The sequence below is a fragment of the Seriola lalandi genome, unplaced genomic scaffold, assembly GCF_002814215.2.
Source record: "Seriola lalandi dorsalis isolate HSWRI2012SDOR001 ecotype SW California unplaced genomic scaffold, Sedor1 jcf7180002053927, whole genome shotgun sequence".
Taxonomy (NCBI): Eukaryota; Metazoa; Chordata; class Actinopteri; order Carangiformes; family Carangidae; genus Seriola; species Seriola lalandi.
The window spans coordinates 151,881-174,926 of record NW_019524480.1 but is presented as its reverse complement, the minus strand read 5'-3'; the positions used below and the strand labels follow the sequence as shown (position 1 = coordinate 174,926).

Below are 23,046 nucleotides of genomic sequence, written 5' to 3'. Positions count from 1 at the left end.
CATCTCCTCTGCATCATTTAAAGCCTTGAAACTGGAGTAGATGGGAAATATTCCCACTGCGACCCTGATGTCATTCCATGATTTTCTGGGAACCTGCATCAATTTAACAGCTGATTATCCAACCTGGTTTGCTGTTCATCCACCCAGACAGCAGACACACAAAAATAGCTGGAAACCAGGCTGTGGCAGTGGCTGGAAAATCCATTCTAGCATATAATGCTCTCCCCTAAATCATTGTTAAGGGATGTGTTAACTACAGGATGAGTAAACCATGAATCATGCTGCTGGATCATTACTTTAGGTTACATATACTAGGATGGTGGATTAGCATTTTTTGCTTGTGACCACATAAAATAGTGCAGTGTACTTGTGACCGGTCATCACATTATGGTCTTTAGTGTTGACATTGTTCAACTAAGTGGGATTATCTTTCTCAGATGCTTCACTTGGATTTTTATTGGCTTGAGGTTGTGAATGACAGGAAATGAATCCAGACAGTCTTGTGTTTAAGCCCCTCAGATATGATTTCCAGCTTTTTCTTGACATTACACTGAAGTGAATATTTTGAGCTTCTGCACTGTTGGTCAGGGAAAACAAGGACTGTAGATAATTGTGATTGGCATTTTTAACCATTTCCTGGTGCCCTAACGATTTACTGAGTAATCAAGAAAATAGATTTTTATAAAAGTGTATCTTTTAGGTTTTCATTATGTATTAAATCTGCCTCTTTGCCTCCAGTTAAACAACAAGTTATTATTATTCACCGTGACAAAACATATGCAACAGTTTGTGGAAGCTGCTCTTTATTTGTAAAAGAAAGAAAAGACTTCAGTCATTGTCTGCTACACGTTCTAATTACATAAAGAAAAATATCTGCGGAGACAAACGCAGAGAGTATCCTGAATCAAACTTAGGTAGAGTCAAATTTGATTGAATTGCTTTCATATTTCATACATCTTTCACTTTTGCACTCAAAGAACAGTCAGTTTTTATATACACAGAGCGCCGATCAACAGCGCTCCTCCACTCCAACCCGGTCCTCTGGTTCTTTTATACAATTAAATTTACATCAATTCTGTGACCCATTCTCCCATTAGCGTAGCGACTAGCTAACCAGCAAGCAGACACACTCCATCCTCTCATAAACCCCCCCCCCCTCCCCCAACTCCCACTGAGGAACTGTAGTGTGGAAAGATGTGTGCAACATGAAGACAACTCTTTCACATTCAGAGTAACGGCAGCCTTGAATACGGTCAGTGAGTCAATGGCATGCCAAGCTTAAAGCAAATGGAGCCCACCACCCAGTGCGACGATTCAGATTCGTGGATGAAGTGTTTCTCAACAAGACAGGAAACTGATCCATTGCAAAAAACCCTAGGCACAGAATCGACTATATACTGTTTACTGACTCATACTCTAACCCCTGCACTTGAAGTACAATGGAGATTGTGAAATCTTTCATCTAGTAAAAAAATTTCTTAACACAAAACTCAGAATATTTAGTGCTCTATCATTCCGCTTAATAGGTGTAATTTATATAACAGCTATTTTTAACTCTACCTCTCAATGATAGTCAGAGATCCTTGTTTAATGCTGAAGCACTCCCACAGGTGTTCAATGTACTGTAGATTTTACATTATTATTTTCCCCAATCTTAAACCAATAATCATAAATAAATACAAACAACACACAAGGAATGTCTACTGTAAACACGGTAAAAAAGACAAAAACTAAACAGGTGTAAACGTCATTAGCATCACTACTTAGTGACAGTTAAATAACTGTAGGGAATGGATGACTGATGATCGGATCAAGAAAGGGAAGGACTGCTCTCCTTTTTCTTCCACCGCCTCACTGCTGAACATCAAGCCTTTATATCCAACCACAGTATTTTCCAAATACATAACATCAAAGTTTCTCAGCACCCAAAACTATCTTTACAGATTACACTGTAAAATGGATAAGGAATCCTCTTAAGGGGGTTAGACAGCAGCATCACTCGACGTCTCGGACAAGTTACAGAATAATGGGTGTGAGCTATCGCCAAACGTCATTTGGACATAGTTACCATGGTTTCTGACAGTCGTTGTACCATTGTGTTCTTGACATGTCTGTATTTGGGGGTGTGTGAATGTTTCTCTGAAGAGTTAGACTGCAACGAGGACAAAGCTTTGCTGCTAAGTGCTTCATCTTCCGAGAGACACTTTTCTTCAAATTACATGAACTGCATCTGCAAGAACGGCAACACACAATGTTAGCGAAAGGATAAAATGTGAATGGAAGTAATTGTCAAGTAAACCGACCGTTCACTAAAACCCTCCTCAGAACAGCACTGTCCATGTAGAGCTTATAGATGTGACATACATGATACATTTTTTTTTTTTTTTGGCTCAGTGAGACTTTGACTTTCTGAGGATATCATTATCTCTGATATCAATTCCAAATAGTCCATAATTAATAAGTCCAAAAAGGCGTTCCTTATAACTTCAGAAGTTGCCTGAGAATCATCACGTTTACTAGTTTTCTTCGGTATTAAAGTTCAATCACTGATAATTCACTGATAATTGTCACTACACCCAATGGTACATAGCAAACAGGAACTGTTAATAGTTAATAATAATATTAAAAGTAAAACATGAAAATATTAACAAGTATAAGCTAAGCAGCCAAACAGGATCACGTTAGAATGAAATATGATTTTACATTTTCATTCTTACAAGAAGAAAGACGTTTTTTTAAAAAATGTATTTCCATGACTTGTACATAAATCAATTGGTCAGGATGGAGACTTTGTGTTTGTCGGCCTTAGCCTCAGTCTCTCAGCATACTTAAAACAGCTTAATGAGCTGAAAACATTAAATAAATTCAGGGAAGTAACATTAGCTTAATTAACTATATGTAATAAAATCATTTCAGCCGGTAGTTAACACAGTAACTTAGGGAGCCAGAGCTTAGCGAACGGTCAATTAGTTAAATTCAGCAATGGCCACAACGTTCAGAGAAAAACAGGTTTGAGCAATATGTGATGACAGTGGAAGAACAAAGGGTCAGAATGAGTCTGGCTATGTGTTAAAGATGTGGTCAACCCATCAAATTCAGCAAGAAATCCAAGCAACAAAGGCCAAGATTAAACAGAATAAATAAGAAAGATACATGTAGCACATAATCAGATGAATAACACATCAAGTATGCAAAGATAAAAAGAAACAAAAGGGCATTAGCACTGGGCATGCAACGCATGCAGGTGCATCCGCAAGCAAAGACCATGCTGTACCTAAAGAGATGCTCTACAAGAAATCCTTGAGAGAGAGGTGTGCAAACGGGTCCTGTCCAGGGGCTCGGAGAGGACTCTGGCTGGAAGGACTAGAGGCTGCGGAGGGCTATTTCAGGAAGAAATACAGGAAGTAGGAGGACCAGAGGAGAAGTCAGAGAGTCAGTACAGAGACTGTAGGAGGGATGAAATTAGTTTGGAGAAGCTGTGATGTATGAAAGAAGGGTTAATAAAAAGTAGATGTTGGGGAAAAACAGGGAGTCAGAATGATGGAGATGATTCACAGTTTTGTCCCTTTCAGCTCAACAGAGTGAAGGGTCCATTGTTAAAACTGTCATCATCTTCAGCAGTGTTCACACTGACAACAAGGCTTACACAGTGACTAACTATGGTACACGTCACAGCACAAGGGATACACCTATTTACTCAACCTGATAACTGTGCAAATATATACTGACTTCATTGTGCATCAGCTCGGTGCAGTAGTCAGACTGCCGCGCACCCACCTGAGCACTAGACACAGAGCCAAAGGGGTTGGGTGGCCTCATCACAGGCTGGGTGTACATCATAGTTGGCGGATTCATCATCCCCATGGAGCCCATTTGTGGAGGCTGCAACGTGTTGCAGAGAGATCAGAGAAGTTGCTTCAGTTATACAGTAGTTCAGTCGTTTGCTTTACAGATTTACTATTGACAAAGCAATTTCACCTTCAGGTTCATTTTGTACTTGTTCTGGAGCTTTCAATTATATCACATGATCTTCATCAGTTTACCCAGTTGTGGAGGAATTTCTTCATTTTGCTTCCACGTTGGAATTTCATGACAATTGTGCAAACTCCATCTACTGATGAAGCTAATGTGTTGTGATGAAAAGCTCCAGAACTGCTATTAAATTGACCTTGAGGGGAGATTGTACTCGACTAGACTACTGTTTCCAAGGTCAATTAATTCATTTTGAAGCTTAAAAGCACTACTATATGTGTAGTATTTAGCATCTTAAAATATTTTTTGTATGACCACTGGGGGGAACCAAACTCAAGTGGCTTTTGTTCAACTAAAATTAGGCATTTGTAACTATTCTAACCATGGGTGGATCAGCAAAACAACAGTGGTACATAATCACTTCAGTTTCTGTTACTGGAAATGAAAAAAGTTTTTTATTTTAATTTCAAAAGAAAAAAATAATAAAAGACAGCCTTGTGCCTGCCACTACTATGAAATATTTATAAGCTGAGCATGCTCGAAATAACAACTATTGAAAATCCTCCAGTGTTCATTTTATTTATGAAACCTGAGAGAATATTCATAATGGCAAAACAACAGCTCACTTGACCTAGTTTAACTACATTTCATTAATTCTCTAAATGATAAGGAGCATGTAAAAAACAAAAGGCATTTACTTAACATGAACCATGGCCGCCATTAATTAATTACCAGGGGGCCCTGGGGCAAAAATTTGCTGGGGCCCCTACAGACCCCACACACCAGATTAACTTAGGAACATGCACCATATGAGCACCATATGAGCCAAATTCAAATCAGCATGAAAGATCATTCTTGACCTTGAGAATATAGTTTGACAAAACAAATCCCAATTCTTATTAGCCTCCTCTTATGCTTTCAACTACATGATACTGGTCTTCATCAGAGAACTGAGTTACAAAATGATGTGAAAACATAACAGCTACTAAGTTCACATTTCAACATTTCCATCTCCATGACAACTGTCTGCTGATGAAGACTGTGCAATAATGGTTGAAAGCTCAGGAAAAGGTAATTCAACCAAATATGAACTATTTGAAAATAATTAAATGTAATGTAATGAAATATCTGATTAATTTTTGGACTTCAGAACAAAGGAGGAGTGAACAGAAGCTTAAATGCTACTAAAGCTGCACACTCTGTGTATTTGCTGTAATACTGACCATTCCATATCCCATCATGCCTGTGGGTGTGGTGGCAGGGAAGGCCATGATTGACGGCGGCTAAGGAGACACACAAACAGGCCAGTGAGAATTTATAACACGAATGACCTGATAACAGCTGTGTGTATAACAAATGTGTAGAAAAGAGCATCACATTACAACAACCACAGTCATTTGGCAGTAAAATAAGACGAGGATGAAGCAGAAACAGGTTGTCGTGAGCACTACACTGAAAGGTCTGTGTGTATCACCATGGAGACGGGGTTCCAGGTCGTGGTTGGCGCCGCCTTGGGCTGCCAGTTGGTGCCACCGGTCATTCTCTTCTCCCCCGGCTGGCTCCAGTGGATGTCACTGTAGATTAAGACAGTGGATGTTAGCACCAGCTTGTATGTGCCCTGAAAGCACAGAGCTGCTGCTGTTTCTGTAACAACTGAGCGACGATCCACCACTTACTTTTTCATTGTGCCGTTTCCAATGCCAAGGTCTATAAAGGAAATTCAAATAGGAAGAGTTGGATGTCGTTTTGTGCCTTTGTAAACATTTGCTTTAATTAGTGCAGCTTAAAGCAAAGCAGCATACTCACTGCCGACAAGGTTAGCCAGGGAGGAGTCAAGGTCATCTGACACCAGCTTCTCTGGCTGCTGACTGGACGGCTGGTTGGAGCCGGCAAGAGTCGGTTTCAGGATGCCCCCAGTAATATCTGACAAGACAAACAGAGCCACTATGATTCGTCGGCTGACTCAAACTATTTTCATAACTGAATAACATATCTAAGGATTCGCTGATGGACTGTTGGTTTGACAGAACATATATAATATATAAAAATATATAATATATAATAATATATATTCATAATAATATAAAACACGATCAGCTGGCCATGTAATAAAGTACATATTGGGGAAAAAGAGTGCTCACCATGATGACTCACTAGGAGGACAGGATGACTGAGCACAGGAGCTTCCTCAAAAGAGGAGACATAAAACACCCAGTAGCCAGACGCTTTTAGAGGCCCAACATTCACTGATGGATTTTTCTTTTATTGGAATTGATCAGGTCAGTTTAGACCCAGTGGGGGTGACATTTACCTTTTTAGGAAGCCAAAAGAGGCATTCTCTCTCTTTTTTTAGTGTTTAACTGGTTTAACTATCTTTTAACTGTATTAGCAGTTTAAAATACTCAATGTTTTATATTACATTCTTCGGTATTATATTATTTTTGTGATGGCAGTTTGACAGTGACAAAAAAAAAAACTATATATATATATATATAATTTTATTTTTTTTTTATTTTATTTTGAAACTTCTGGGCTGAACGCTGGCCATTCTGCGTGTCTAGCTCTCATTGGATAACTGATAAAGAAATTCTTGCAGAGTGTATGTAAGCTGTGTTTTTTACACATTGTGTGAAAATCCCTATTGAACCGGTGAAAAAAACTGGTGAAATAAAGACATTTCTTCCAGGTAAACCAGCAGTGTTGCCAAATTACATTGAACACACTGCCTTGGGCAGTGTGAAATTATGACGTGCATATTTTACAATTTTATAAACAAAACAATGAATAAATAAATCCAGAAAGTACTTGGCAGATAAATCCATAATGAAAGTAATCATTAGCTGCAGCCCTACAAAACAGCTAAACCTTTTATAAGTCACTAACATCAGAAAGAATTCTCTTAGTGGGGTGAGAAAATTTAACTGCTATGCAGCAACAAAAAAAAAAATAAAAGCTTTTTTTGATTTAATCTCTAAAGTAAATTTTTCAAGATTTTTTTCTGGTTTCTCATTTTCTCTCAGTGTTGGTCAAAGACAAGAACATAGTGGTATTCTGTACTTTTGGGCTGCTTGCAGATACTAACAGAGTGTAGTAAAAATAGCGCAGAGAAGAAAACCGCCAGTTCTTGCACCGGTGACTTACAAGATTGGGTCGAGTCGTAGCAAGTGTTTCAGCTGTATCTGATGTCAGGACCAGACACAGCTGTCTGAAACAAATTACTGCTATCATGATTTCCCTGGTATTGCTTCAGCCAACCATAGCTAGAGGTGATCCATCAAAAGCTGGTAAAAAACGCAGTGAACCATCCTACAAAAGGCCTTTAGATACTGTTGCCTCCTTGTCTTTAAACCTTTCACGTTTGTCTTGTTTTCTACACGACTCCTTTTTTCAGCTGAGTGACTTATATTTGATTTTCTTTCGTGCCGAACACAGAGGTCAGCTTCATGCAAGAACAACCTTTAATTCATCATCTGCACATTACAATAAGGCTTGCTAAAATAAATAAATAAATAAATAAACACAGAAACTTATTGCACAGGTATGGCATGTTTGCTTATGTGTGAATGTGAAATCCTCACCATCAGAACTGACGCTGTTGCTGCCTGTGGCTTTGGCTCCAAAAACTGACTCAAAGTCCACTTGGAGTCCCCCTGCTGACTGTTGCGGAGGGCCCTGTGGTGTTGAGTATCCTTCATCAGAGGTAAGAAAGATGACAGATGCAGTTACAGAGTTGCATAATATGAAATTACTGAAAACTAGCCACTGCTTGGACTTTTGGTTTCTGCAGTGGCCTGTGTAAGTACAGTGTCCATATATCAATCACTGGATACTTCTGCCGAATACCACAGGCTTCTCTACAGAATAGAAAACTAGCATTGATCTACTGCTGTATGTTCTTCAGTACTCTACCTCTGAATAGACCTGCTACAGTAGAGGGCTCAGAGGGGAAGGGAGCCTGGTGTGGGAGGTGCTGGGCAATGGACACTGGACCACAGAAGGAGTCTGACACGCCACAGGAAGCAAGAAGAGGACGACAAAGAAGAGAAAGAAAAAGAGCAAAAGGAGAAGACATTTCAAGACCAGGCCAGAGAGACAGGTGGGAAATGACAGCAATACAGGCAGGAAGAAGACAGCCAACAACAACAACAACAACAAAACTCTTGTAGTTGTGTAATACTAAGTGTTTGAAACAATTTAAGAGTTGTAGAAGGATAAAACAGTGCAGAGCATCATAGCAACCCTGAGGCAGTGACTGAAGGAATTAGTTTGACATTTTGGGGAATATGCTTTTTTGCTTACTTTCCAATTGATACCAAACCTCCTTTCTGTACAGTAAACAGGAAGCTAGCTAAAGGAGGCATTAAGACCAAAAACAGCCCTGCGTTAAAACAATGTTGCTTCAAGTAGAGCCAGGTACAACGTTTATGCTGGAGCTGTCCTGGTTGAGGCTTTTGCATTGTAACCCCAAATAAATAAGGGTCACACTGGTCGCATGAAAAAAATGGCAACAGGTAACAGCGGTAAGCAGATAGTCTGGCTCTGTCAAATATGAAAGAAAAATATACCTACAAGCACTTCTGAAAAAAAAAAAAAAATCACTAAAAGCTGCCTTTCCAGAAAAAGTTCCAGGAACTTTTCCTGGGGTAAAAGTTCCTCTACTGCATTGACACTTGCATTTTCCACAGCGAGGCCAAAGCCCTGGGAAAATTAAACCAATTAATCCACTGAGGTGTCAAAAGCGCGACAATCACCTTTCATGTGATTTGTACAAAAGAGGACAACAAAGCCTCGACTTTGCTGTTGTCCATCGGTTGCAAAATCCCTTGGGCAGTTCCAGCCCGATTATGGTCGGCCACAAAATACTACTGCCCGGTGTATGACAATACTACAGAAAATGCTAGCATACTAGAAACACTGGTGCTGGTTGCTGGGTAATGGTACCGAATGGTACAGAATTGGCAAGGTGCTGTTAGGCAGTTTTTTCTTTACCTCTGGACAGAACCAAAGGTTTCCAGTCTTTATGCTAAGCTAAGCTAGCCGGCTTCTGGCTGCAGCTTCATATTTACTATACAGACACTGGAGTGGCGTCAATCTTCTCATCCAACTCTTGGCAGGAAGGCCAATGCGCACATTTCCTAAAATGTCAAACCTTTCCTTTAATATGAGTTTATGTCCACATCGCTATCATAAATATCAAAAAAATGGGGCCCTGGGGGTATTTCACAGGATCCTATGTTTGCCAGGGCTCAGGAAACATAGGCTGAGATGGTGAGCCATCATAGTACCTGAGATGGAGTGTTCTATCCGCACTGTGCGTTTGTAATTGGTTGAAACGGATGAGTTTGTGTCAATAAAGGGATTGTAACGATCTGGAGAATCAAAAATAGTGTTGGTAAAAGAAAAACAGGTTTATACTTAAAGCTCTACGGCATGTTTGAATTACAATACAACACCAAACTGTTCATTAAAAGAGACGACGAAAGGTAACTGTAAAGCAACATGGGCGTATGGCCGCTACGGTGGGACATGGAGGGTCCTAGTTTAATACAGAAGAGGGGATAAGGTTTGCTTTCACTATAAAAAAAAAAAAAAAAAAACATAATTTGAGCTTGGTATGAACTGCAATGGTGTGCATTTTACAGAGAGACATAACAAAGATAATTTAGACATCTGCACAGACAGATAATCAACACTGAAACTACAGCAGCACAGAAACATGCAAACTAATCATGCGTATACGCGACTACAGAGAAATGAAGAAGAGCGACAGGACTTTTGAGGAGAAACAAAATGAGTCATTACCACCAAACATTTCATGACCAGGTGTCCTAGAGGGAAAGCTAACACCGTCTGAAGACACGACAGGTAAGTGAGTGGCATCGACAACGAGTTTTGAGAGGAAAGGGTTGAGGTTTGGCATGGAATCATCTCCAGCTTCAGCAGAGGTGAAAGGATCTAGGCAGGCAGAGGAAAGAGAGACAGAACAGAAGAAGACAGAAGAGAGTGGAGAGGAAGAGGTGGGCATCAGAGTCAGACAACAACAAGAGAAGGAGAGCATGCAGAACAGGTCTCCCAAGTCCAGAAAACACAGAAGTTGGGTTGGAGGTGTCGAAGAGGCAGGTCCTTACCTGCCCACGCTGTTGCCACTGGAAGCCCCGTTGAGCCCGATTGCATGGAGGGCTGGAAAGTTGACTGCAGGTCAAAAAGGTCACTCTCCATCTTCACCGCACTGCAGGGAGGGAAACCAACAGACAGATAAGTTTTCACCACTTTACAAGCACCCCCTTTCTGTGCACACGCCCGAAAACCCTTTGTGAAAGAGTGAAATACACTTTGTATTGATATATTCTTTGTGTTTTACAGGCACTCTTATTACAAAAGAACGTTTCACAGCTTATTTTTTTTAACTTAAAATGTGGTGTCATAATGTCAGCTATGATTAGTGAAATGAATATCTTTGGGTTTAAAGTGTATATAATTGGCAAATTAAAAGATTATGAAAATAACTACGACAACTAAAGCAACTTAAATGGAAATAAATGTGTAAAACTGGATTTTAGGGGAGTAAAGAAACAGTCAAACAAACGACGATATTAAAAAAAGGAAACGCCTTATAGGAGCATTCTTCAACGGTCTTTTCTGTGTTTTTTTTAAACTAAACAAGTGATATACAGTAAATCCAGGCAGTACCCATTCGAGCAGCTGGGTGTGGAGAAGAGGTCGATGGCTGGTGCTGTGCTGATCGTGCCTCCGGTGGTGGAGATAGGTGATGTATCAGTGGTAGCGAAGGAGGGCCTCTTGGAGAGCTCCTTAAGCCTCTGTTCCTGGATAATTCAGGAGTTCCAGCTCAAATATACACGCAACAAAGAAACTGCAGACATGTTTATTCAATGTATATGTAGTGTAAAGTTTTTTTGTTTTTTTTCCCAAATAGAATTATGAACCTTCAGAGCTTTGAGTCGGGCCTGTTCCTCTTCGAGAGCTGCCTGCTTCTCCCGCTCATCCACTTTAGTGAAAGACATCCCCGTGCTGGCCAGCGATGAGACTGCATTTGACAGAGTGCTGGCCCTGCAGGGAAAAACACAAATTCACACTAGATGCAGCTTTTGCTGATCTAATAACGCTTCATAATCTTGCAGCAATATGGACGGAAATAAAAGCAGACTCTGAGACTGAAAGGAAAAGATGAGAGTGATGGGAGGATTATTGTACCTGCTGGCTGCAGTGGAGTCTTTGACCTTCTTGCCCTCTAAAGAGGCCAAGTGCTGCTCCAGAGCTTCGAGAAGGCTACTGGGAGCCTGCCGTGATAGAAAACACACAGTCAGCAAGTTCCTGAGTCACAGGGAGTGTAGTCTATATGGACATCAAGACCATAATGGACAGTGGTGGGCAACCACGATAGAGCAGAAAACACTACACACCATGAGATACACCACACCATTCAATCTAGGGAGTATGTAGACAGCCAATTTACACCTTTGATCGGGAGGTTTAATTTTGCTCCACAAAAGGTGAACTACAAGCTTTGGGCTATTAGTTACCCACCACTGATCGATGACTGCATTCCAGCCCAAAAGCTACTTTGGATGAGAGTAACATCTGTGTGGGATGACGTACTGCACCACGGCACTTTCAACAACCCGGGCGTTGTTGAATTGGTCGTGTCTAAGCACAACGGGGAAGCCATTTTTACAGTAAGATGAGCTACACTGGATTTACACCTCAATAATGAGACCAAAGTGAACAGTATTTTACCACAGCGAGAGTTTTTTCCTTCAACTGTTTTTCACCACGATGTAGGAGACAGAGTCAGAGCAGAGGCATGCAAAAAGACAACACTGAGGCAAGTCACGGACATAGAAGAGTGAAATGATAGTACTTACACAAACTGTGAACTAAAGTGGAAAGATAAGGGGAAAATACAGAATATAAAGGTGGTGACAGTCAGAGGGGAACGCAATTTAGATCGGGGGTTAAAAACATCGATGTAAAATCGGTCCCCACAGCACAACAGCATGTGCAGCTTCTTTTAAATTAGGACACATGTAACTGTCACTGTGCACATTTACTCAGGGGCTTGCCATTGTAAAACTTAGTGTGGACTTTACACCTTTATTTACTGTAAAAAGAAGGCGAAGAAGAAGAAGAAGAAGAAGAAGAAGAAGAAGAAGAAGAAGAAGAAGGTAAGGATAAGAAGAGGAAGAAGAAACAAAACAGGAGAAGAAGAGACCACCTCCTCTGGCGAACATGCGCTCGAGAAGGAAATCATGCAATGCGTCTTGTTTTAAAGAACATCTGTGTTGGATGTACTATACTGTCGTTGGACAAAGACAACACTGATGGAAAAAAGAGCAGTTAGAGTTGGAAGTAAGAGAAAGAAAGCAAGGAAAGACTTCCTATTGAGAGCAGAAATCCTGTGTTTTCAGATGGCTCTGCTTACCTGTGAAAGGTCTGGAATGTCGCCTCGATCGATTCCCACCTGCTGTAAGACGGAAACCCCAGGAAACCCAGTTAAACCCAGCACACAGTTCACTCACTCACAGTGGCATATGTGGAAAAAGAAAGACAAATATTTAGTGTAAGTTACCTCTGCTACTTTGAGGAACTCTGATATCCGAGTCATTCGGGTGAGAAACTTCTTGTAAATGTCCAAACCTTCTTTACACTGAGTCTTCTTCATGTCAAAGTATTTCTCTGTTTGGTGTCAAATATAAAAAGATTTAATTTCCAATGGAAAACCACAAAATATTGGGACAAAATTAACCAAGGACACAGAGAAGGTAGAAACTGAAAGTGATCCTTGAAGGTCTTACCAAGCAGGTTGATGATGCCTTCATTGTAAGCAGCAAAAAGCCGGATGGAGTCTTTGAAGAGGAGCATGAAGGCTGCATTGATGACTCCATTAGTCAGCTCGTTGGCATTGACCTGAGGGAAAGCAATCAGCCAAGACATTTATCTCGAAGCTTCTCCAAAGTGATTTGTTGCCATACAAAAAAACACAGCGCTACTATACGTGGACTCAGGTAATGCATCTGACTTTGTTTGCAGCGAACTCGGCACAATCTGCACACACGAGCTGCAGGAGGCTTCACCTTAAACTCACATTGAAATCGAGAAGAGCGTCCATCTGGTTCTGAATAATGGGGATAGTCTTGAGTAGCTTCTCTGTATTCATGGTCCTCATTACACCGTCCACTCTTTGTGGACACATGGGGAGTTGAAGCAGGGGAGGGCACAGAGGAGGGAGGGAAGACGGGAAAGCAAACAGTGAAGCTCTTAACACATGATAACAAAGTCACTCTTGGTTTACACTGATTGTAGGGCTGCAACTAACAATTATTTTCATTACCGATTCATCTGCCAATTATTCTCCTGATTAATTGTCGTCTTTGTAAAATTGGGAAAAATAAGCCTTCTTAATTTCCCACAGCCCAAGGTCAGGTCTTCAAATGTCTTGTTGTGTCCGACCAGCAGTCCAAAGTCCCTAAGATACTGAGTGTCCTATCATGTCTGACAAAGTAAATCATTAAATCCTCACAGGTGTGGAGCTGGAACCAGCAAAGGTTTGGCATTTAAGCATAAAATGGCAAAAATGATTATCTTATCAAAATTTGAAAAAAAGTGTGTATATACATACATACGTGTGTGTGTGTGTGTGTGTGTGTGTGTGTGTGTGTGTGTGTGTGTATATATATATATATATATATATATATATATATAGAAAGTAGGGTTTAAAAAACTTTGATAGTCACATAATTGGTTCATTTCTTTATGTGAGGATTTGATGTATTTTCAGTTTTTTGGGACAGTAGTTAAAAATCAAGTTATTTAAAGACTTTATTTTGAGCTCTGGGGAATAGTGATGGCTATTTTCATTAACCTATGCCATTTTTCAGACTAAATTATTCATTTATTAATCATAAGAATTTGAGAAATAACATAAGTCTTTCTTTTTCACATATATAAATATAGAAAATACATATTTACAATTTTAATTTTGTAGAATCAAAACACTGTTTGTCCTTACCCGCGTTTCACTTTAGTGAAGTCAAAGGCAACCTGTCTGTATGAAACAGCTTTCTCATTCAGGTATCGACTATACCTCCTGATAAATGTGGACATGTCATAACCTGCGGAAAAAAATTGATAGTAGGAACTTATGAAAAATCATTTCTTTTTTAAATTGTGTATGAATTCATAAAGGCTTAGAAGTGAATTCAACAACAGCCACAAACCCAACTGTTACCTTGTAACCCACTTTTGTCCAAAAAATTACTGAGGTTGAAAAGTGTATTCCTTGAAGCCAAGTACTGGACAAAACGCTGCAAGAGGGAGAAAAAAAAAAAAAACACAACGAAAACAAGGTGTTAATTAATAATACATTCGTAATCTGCGGTGAGGTTATCCAACTCTTTTGTAATTTCTGATATGGTTAAACCACTTTGCTGAAGCTTCTCACCTCGTTGCCATAGACCATGAGGTGGTGTGTGGTGATGAGTGACTTAAACACAACCACCCAGCTGGTGTTGGTGGTCCTCTCAAACAGCGAGTCCGCCAGTTGGGGAATGTTGACGTTCATCTCGTTGGTGCAGTGGATCAAATCTGAAACAGGAAGATAAGTTCATGAGACCACGAGGTTCAGCTGATCATCATCAGGCAGTGGATTTGTAATAATCTAAATAATAATATGGTGCTATGTGGTGATGTGTAATTAGCGAAGGCTGCAATACAGGGTCACCAATATTAAACAAGCTGCTTTAAATATCAAAGCTACAAAAACAATGTGTCTGAAGAAAAAATTCGATTGACAGAAAATGAATCAGCAACTATTAAGATAATTGAAAAATGTCCTGCTTCCAAGCCTTCCATCCATCCATCCATTCATCACCTTAGGATCAGGGAAATCATGATGGACATTTTGTACTTTTTTCTGACATTTTATAAACCAAACGGTTAAACCATCAGTCGAGAAAATAACCTGCAAGTTAATCAACAAAGAAAATAATCATTAATGTGGCCCTAAATACAGATGTGATACACTGTAGCTTGAAAGCTGCATCATCATGATATCTGATTAAATTAACAACACAGCGTTGTCCATTCATGAGTGTCAGACTGTGCTGCTTTCTGATTTACTGACACGGTAAGATGATTTTTCTGATGTATTTTCAATGCCAACAAACATTTTTTAAACTTTTAGTAAATGCTTTTCATCCATAAGGACAGAGTTAGTCATAGATAACCCCATGTACTGCGAATTTATTGTCAAACAGGCCTCATGTTGAGGTGGTGAGCAGACAAACACCTGCTGCTGCCTACTACTAGTGTTTGGAAGAAATACAGTCTCTGATGTGACTCATGCTTCTGTGCAGTTTGTTAACCTGTAAGCAGCGTCAACATATCCACAGATGACTATTCATTACTATATTTAAGTGGATGCTGAATGAAAAACAGTTTCAAATGCTTTATAAAAAAAAAAAAAAAAAAAAAAAAAAAAAAAAAGAAAGAATATCCATCTAAAGAACATCACATTTCTCCAAAAAACAACATACGTCATCATAATCTGTTTAGCGGAAAATTTATACCACATATGCCAAAGACTTGCTATTCAAATGCTAGTATTTGTTGTTGTTCTTTGTTTTATACAATTGTAAACTAAATATCTGTTGGACTGTTGGTATTTCAAAAGTATAAAAAAAAAAAACAACAAAAAAAAAACACATTTCTATATCTTATTTAGTCAAAATATTTTGATGGTTCTGGCTATGGATGGCCTCCCCCCCCCCCACTTTTCTATATATTTTATTGTCCAAATGTCCAATGGCTACAAAGTAATCAACTAAATAAAACAAAATGAATCGACACATTAATTGATAATGAAAATAATCCTCAATGGAATCCTTACTAGGCCTGTACACTAAATAACTGGAGGTATGACAATGCTATTATTCTATTCAAAATACTCTATAACACTGAGTAAAATGGGGCAACAGGATGTTTAATTAGGATGTTTTCTAGATAAAAACATAATAAATAAAATCACCATCTTATAGAGCCAAAGCAAACAGGGATCTCAGCAGCAGCAGTCGAAACTGAAACTCTTCATTGTAATTCATAATTTGCAGCATAACATCCTTGCAACAGACTGACATAAGGTGCAGAGCATTGAGATGTTAGCCACACATGCTCTGTCCCACTTCCTCTGCTCATATGCTCATCTTACATCCATGTGCTGGTTGAATGATGTTTGTCAAAGAAGCCGAGCCCATCAGTGCTAATGACCCCACCATTCACAGCACTGATCAGACTGACGGGGTAAATTGGGCCTCTCTTTCTGTCCTATATTTGACTTTTTCAAAAGGCAGGGGGACTCTAAGTAGGACAGGATAACCTTCCAGAGAAGCAGCAGCAGCAAGCATGGGTGGCTGAGCTGCCCAGAGAAGACGACGATGGAGAGGACACGATCAGGGAGGAGGAGGAGGAGGATGAGGAGGAGGAGGAGGAGGAATATGGGGGAGGAGGATGAACTGACAGCACTGTCATATTGCTAAATATTCATACTGGGTGACGTTCTTGATTTCTTATTGAATCAAGTCATAAGACACAAATGAATTAATGTAACAGCCATGACAATGGGTTATGTTGCTAAATTATCAATTACAACATTTTTCTTTTTCTTTTTTAGATATTGTTTGACATGATATGAGCCATTGCAGTATTGGATATTGTTGGAAAGCTATGGACTGGCCACTGCCATTAATCCTTGTATATTTCAGCTCTTTCTAACATTGTCATGTTTGTTGTTTTAGATTATTTTTGTGTGTGTAAATGACTAAAGTATGAGTACGTCTGTTTTAAAACTCTCTTGCCTGAAATGATCAAATCACAGTGACTTAATTCAAGACATCTTTAAGAGTATTTGATAATATATTTTCAGTTAAGAATACATTCTGATTTTTTCTGATATCCAAACCAAAGTAATGAACTGTGTTTCATATGATGTAATACATAGATAATACAAAGCTCTTCACACATGTCAAATAAATGTCAAAAACTAAATTTAGAGACAACTGAGAAATACTGTCACTCTGCTTAAAGTTGATCGGCTGATATCGGAACTTTTTAAACGCCCTGATAACGGTATCGGCCCAAAAAAATCAAATAACAGTCGGGCTCTATTTACAACATCGATTTATCACCCAGCAGCAAAAGTGACTGATTATCAAAAACTGTCAAGAGCCAAAAGCTGACATCAGTTTCATAATCTTGTTTGCTTAATTTTTCATAGTTCATTGGACTCAAAAATGTTGCCGAAATTTGCTAATTTTTAGGCCAATTTTTGTATGACTGCTTGTATTCAGACCAACTTTAACACTTAAGGACATGGTTTCATTTATAAAATGTGTTTATGTATTTCTCAAAGTAAGTTAACGAGTTAAGTATTGTTTTGGTATAAAAACTGCCCTGGTATGATATTGGCACTAGTATCAATAAGTAATACACTTAGTCAATTGATCAAACAACAGAATGTTGATTCAGCAACTATTTTGATAATCGATTAGTCATCTATGTAACTTTTCAAGTAAAAATGCCAAACATTCCCTTTTTACAGCTTCTTGGATGCGAGAATGTCGCATTTTTCACCAAATTATTGATCATTTTCATTAATGTGATCCATGTCTCTTATTAGAATTTTTTCTGTGTCCGTGTCCAAAAATATTCACCACAAATATCCACAATCACAGGTGAAGACATTTGATTTCTTGAAACGTTTCTTCCACAAAGTATCATGACGTGTCTGGAGCCTGGAACATTATACACTGATTCAGTATCCATCTTTTTCCTGGATCATTACTGAACTCTAATGATGAGGCAGTGCCTTCATAATACCACTTTCACTATGGCCTTCATGCATTTGCAATTTGCTAGTAAACAGAAAACCTTTTCTAGAACTGCAATGATTAGTCGATCGACAGAGGATTAATTGGTAAACATTTTGATAATTGAATAATTGTTTCAGTCATTTTTTAAAGCACAAAATTCAAATATTTGCCGTTTCCAGCTTTTCAAATGTAATGATTTGATGCTTTTTAGTCATATACAATAATAAAGTGAGTATCTTTGGGTTTCGGACTGTTAGTTGGGCAGAAGCCTTTGAAGACGTCACCTTAGTCTGTGGGCATTTAATAAACTAAATCATTCATTAAAAAAAATTATCGGATGATTGATCGATAATGAAAGATCTTTGGCCACTGCCCTGATTCTTTCTATGAAATTGGGGCACCCTCGTTGTCGTTCCCCATCTGCCGCTCTTCATTTCCAGTATTGTCATCTCTCTAATAAAATGCAGATAATCCCCCCAAAAATATACTAAATAATACAAAAATAATTGTTCCTACTGTATCTGAACTGAGACAAGGAGATAATGCTGGGGAAACATTAAGCCCATCAAAAAGAATCCATCTAAACTTATAATACAAACTTGCTGCTGAGTCTTCCTCCTCCTGGCTGTCACTCAAACCGGGAAAAGCCTCCCTTATGTTTCAACATAAAGCAAGAGGACACCATGTGATTATCTATGAGCTTGTAGGCTGTCTGTTCTGTGTGCACTGAGACACCTCAGTCACGTTGGATTCCTGGCTGAATGGTGATGAGCCAACGGGGTGTCACTCTGCCAACTTCCACTCATCTCGCCTCGGGGGAGTCACCAGAGTGGCACAACAGGTGCGAAGCCTGCAACTATAACATCAGGCCAAAAACATTCAACGCAATGAACCAAAATTAACCAGTTAAGAAATCCATATTTTTGCTATAATTCATCTCACAGACCATGTTCACGGGTCTGGAGCCTGAGGACACCGTATCCACCTTTTTCCTGGAATGCTACTGAACTCTTTTGATGATGCAGGGCCTTCATATAAAACCACTTTCATTGCTGCCATCAGGCATCTCCAAGTGCAGATCGATATGTAGAAAATCTACCTCTGCATCTCTGAGTACAGACAGACACTGACTCCTCTGACTATGAGTGCATCAGACATGGATTTAAGCTCTAACGCTTATGTCTGGGTGTAGATGTAGCAGCCTGTTGTCATGCCCTGAGCACTCCGCACCCACTAACTAACTAACTATTTTTTTGCCAATACATTGTGTCCTGAAGCATCATGACCCCACCAGGAGAAACAGCAGCAGGTATCAGATTACTCAATCACTTCACTCCAGTGCAGGAACTGAGCTGAGACAGACACTTGTCCGGCTGCAGGTGCACCACCAAGATGGGAGATGAAATTGGATTGCAAGCATTCCTGTAAATGTTGATTCAGGGCCTGTAAGTGCAGGGGCCCACCTGCTAACACTGGCTTTTAAAGCTTACCTGTCAAATACATATTCCCGACTTGCTGCTACGTGGACTAAACACTGAAGCTGTAAGTCAGTGGGTAAATAAATATGAGAAACAGAAAGACAAGACAGCGGATTGGACAAAACCAGACAGCTAGACAAGCTAGTTTGGCAGCAACTAAGGGCAAAAAATAAACATTACATTTTATATAAGCATTCATAAAGGCTGCTACAGCTTCAAAACCTTCCTAATTATGTACAGCACTATGTCAACAAGGCCTGTCCTCGATGTTAAAACAATATAATCTCCCTGACATGAACCAGCAGTAGCATATAGCCTATCCTGAGGCTTTGAGGCCTGTAGCTCCACCATCGCCATAACTCAGCCCGTTTAGCGGCATTTCACTGAGAGGGAGCCTGCCGTGATATCACTTGAAAACTCGTGTGCTGTTTAGAGATACTCACAATCCAAATGTTTCTTTTTCGGGCCCATTATTTCGTGAGTGGTGGCCTTGCAAACAGTTTTCGACACGGCGGATCCCGTTACACTGTGCTGGGCTGCAGTTATCCTGTCCGTAATGCTCTGCCCCGACATCTTCGCTCACTCAATGCAACAAAAGACTTTAAAAAATGTGAGCTTCGCCTCGGGTTATCTTCGGATGTGAGCTTCAAAATAAAAAATAAAATAAAACCTCCACCTCCTCCGCAACCTTACCGGAGCCCCCCTTTCTTTCCCACCTTGGTGGAAATAAAAATCAAACCTAGGCTATGGCAGACGCGGACCAGAGGAGGGCGGAATAAAGAGAAGCGGAATCTAACAACAACAATCAAAAAATGTTAATTTGTTTCTTTCTTGTTGCGCCGCTCGCTTCCGTCCAAATGCATTCAGATTTCAGGGATGCAAAGTCCACTCGCTGACTCATCCGACCCGGGTCTCTGTGTCGCTCTCATCCCGATGTGGCACACCGGATCCCTGCGTCTCCTCTCCTGCCTGCCTCCGCCGCTCCTCCAGTCGCCGCCGCCGCTGCTACTGCCGCCGCCGCCGCCGCTCCACCTCCTCTTCCTCTTCCTCTTCCTCTTCCTCCTTCTCCTTCTCCTCCTGCCGCTGCCGCCGCTGCTCGCTGTGAAAGAAAAAGAGCACTGAGGTGGGGAAATGGCGGGCCTCGCTTTGCTTAACTCCGAGGTGTAAAAGGCTCAAAATACAGCTCTGCAGACCCTGAATCAGATAGTACACAGCTGACTTCCTATAAGCCCCGCTGCGGTGCAGGTGTAGCTACACCAACTGACCGCAGTCCAGCTGGGAGGGAGAAAATTCACAAATGCTAAATCACGGGAGGCCTGCGTGTGAGGGTGAAGCCTGTGTTGTTTGAGGAGTGGACACTGATAAGAGCACAGGGAAAAGCAGCAACAGGCCACAGGCCTGACAGAGTGAAGAACAAACAAGACTTTTTGGATGCCTTGATTGTCAGTGCCATATTTATTCAGGGGAAACTTGAATTTTTTTTTTTGATACTGTGTCTTTCCTAAATGTATACAGTCCAAAAGATAAATGTTGATCTTTGCAGATTATGACATTTTTATAATAAAAAAATAAATACCTATAAACCAGATTTCTGACATGTTTATGGCCTAATTTCCTCAGAGCAAAAGCCTTAAATATTTTGGTGTGACAGTGTTCAAAGGATAAATTCACCCTGACCAAGTCTGGTTTCCCACCCAGGTAAAGTGGGCAACTGCCCCAGGTCCCAAGACCCCCATGGGCAACAAATCCTCCTGGTTTACTGCATGTCTCTTGGCTTTTTGTCATTTGTAGAGGGGGTCCTATATCTATATCCAAATCTACTTTTAAGACCTTAACTAGTTCAGTTTGACAGAACAATGCCAACTCAAGGTCCACATATTGCAAGCTTTTCCCCCAAGCTTTCAACTATTATCTCACAGTCTTCTTCACCAGATGGAGTCTGTTCATTTGTCGTGGAGACGGATCTGTTGAAATGCCAACTCATTGTCTGTCATTATATCATATAATTTTACTTAATAACTCAATTTATCCAGGAAGGGGATATGACACGACTGAAAGCACAATAGAAACCAAGTCAATGGACCAAGAATGAAGATATATTGTTTTTATAGAGTGTATTTTCCTAAATTAATCTGAGCTGTCAATACTGGATTAACCAGTCAGGAGCTTTTTAACTGGAAAGTTCTGGGGTTACAGTAAATTGAGACTTCTTATGGACAGTAGTCTATAATATTTAGAAATATTGGCAGTAACCTTTACCATAATACAGTATCCTTCCAAAATGTAAGTTATTATTCCAGTCAGGCTAATATAACTTCAGACTGAGTATCAACAAGAGATTTTACATGTTTAACGCCTGGTTTCCTTAGAGAAAATGCTTTTGGTATGACAGTGTTCAAAGTACAAATTCACCCTGACACAGAAAAATGTCCAAAGGTTATTTAAAATAAAGGCTGACACAGTGTATTACAGTGCATTGAGTTCTGAGACTATGTGTTTTTTTTGTTGTTTTTTTTTCAAACTTTGTGATGTGACACATGAATATTGTTAAAAATATGAATAAGAAAAAATAGTTATGAAAGATACAAATCCAAGATAAAACGCCTGTATACATATGATTCTCTCATAGAGACATTTGGAGAGTGAACTCTAATCCAAAGGAGGCACAAAGAAGTGATGAATTTTCCTGTGTTATTCAAATGTGTTTTTATTTCAGTAAAGCTTTGCTCACAGAAGACAACTTGATTGTACTTCAGACATCACATATGAAAAATGTCAATTCACCATGGATTTTATGTAGATGCACTTCAGCAAGTCCAAGCTGCTTTGTTTTTATAAAACTCAAAGGTTCTGGGGACTTATGGAGACCTCTCATGAATATAAGTCTATAAAACTCCACATTCACTCTTTCCAATAATGTATTCAGTCTAAAATATCAAAAATAGATGGATTTTTTCTTTGTTTTGAATATAAAATAAAGGTTATTGATTCCTTTTAGCAGCTAAACTGTTGAAGGGATAAATCACCCTGAGATTTCCCAAAATGATTTAGTGGAGGCCAAAATAATGGCAAACAACTGCCTTTAAAACAGCACACTTCAGTCTACAGGATAAAAACGTCAAGAATTTAACAAGTAGTGTGTAGCTTTTAGTTCTCGCTGAAAAGTTCAGTGGATATGTTGAGGCATACTGTCAACTACAAGTCATTTACTTAAGTAAAATGTGTAAGTTGCACTTTAATATGCTTAAAGCGAAGTAGTTCATTGTTTATTTCAACAGGTAATATGAACATGAAAATGTCAAGCATTCAAATTTTAAAGAAAGACAAAGACCACAGGGGGGCAGCACAATGCCATGATTATCTCCAAACATGAAGTCTACCACAATTCTCCCCTATATGTTATCAGCCAGAACTATGATACTTTAGGTTTTAATGTAGCTGAATCTCAGTTTTTGACTTACTATGTGAAAATCCTGGACAAATAAGTAAAATCTGAAGTAAAATCATTTAGTTCTTCCCCAGTCTGAGGCTTTGTTTTACTGCCTCACCACTGATTTACACCCAGCTCAGTCTGAAATCACAGCTGCCAACGTATTAACTGTAATCTCAGTTGACTAATCTAGTATTTTGAGGCAGCAACACGTGAGGTCTTGGCCTGATTTATGAGTCTTATAAACAGTAAAAAATAAAGTGTTAATTTGAGTTTTTATTAG

The 23,046-nt window shown here is 39.6% G+C and overlaps 1 protein-coding gene across 10 annotated transcripts; it reads right to left on the bottom strand.

Moving 5' to 3' along the window:
* Positions 1-786: 786 nt before the first annotated feature.
* On the bottom strand, positions 787-20,556 carry picalmb (phosphatidylinositol binding clathrin assembly protein b). 10 transcript variants are annotated; one of them, XR_015437010.1, is made up of 23 exons: positions 19,777-20,555; positions 14,432-14,574; positions 14,219-14,294; positions 14,000-14,102; positions 13,076-13,169; positions 12,786-12,897; positions 12,560-12,666; positions 12,413-12,454; positions 11,185-11,270; positions 10,917-11,040; positions 10,663-10,796; positions 10,101-10,201; positions 9,775-9,927; positions 9,258-9,341; positions 7,882-7,974; positions 7,551-7,661; positions 5,779-5,895; positions 5,649-5,679; positions 5,447-5,546; positions 5,196-5,255; positions 3,778-3,882; positions 3,275-3,476; positions 787-2,230 (listed from the first exon to the last, which is right to left on the bottom strand). XR_015437010.1 is itself a non-coding variant. In XM_023402291.2 (23 exons), the coding sequence occupies exons 1-22, from the start codon at positions 19,904-19,906 to the stop codon at positions 3,288-3,290; spliced, it is 2,193 nt and encodes a 730-aa protein (XP_023258059.1). In that variant the 5' UTR covers positions 19,907-20,556; the 3' UTR covers positions 787-2,230; positions 3,275-3,287. The 10 variants fall into 10 exon arrangements, 9 of the variants coding, with proteins under 9 accessions (XP_023258059.1, XP_023258058.1, XP_087029066.1 ...); XM_023402291.2 differs by having other exon boundaries at positions 3,275-3,380; positions 10,663-10,790; positions 19,777-20,556; XM_023402290.2 differs by having other exon boundaries at positions 3,275-3,380.
* Between the last annotated feature and the right edge of the window lie 2,490 nt (positions 20,557-23,046).

Coding starts and splice junctions, on each gene's coding strand:
- picalmb (XM_023402290.2), bottom strand. CDS start 19,906: ATGTCGGGGCAGAGCATTACGGACAGGATAACTGCAGCCCAGCACAGT. Junction 7,662..7,881: donor TGTAGCAGGTCTATTCAGAG/GTAGAGTACTGA, acceptor CCTCTGATGAAG/GATACTCAACACCACAGGGC. Junction 5,896..7,550: donor CAACAGCGTCAGTTCTGATG/GTGAGGATTTCA, acceptor TTGTCTTGTCAG/ATATTACTGGGGGCATCCTG.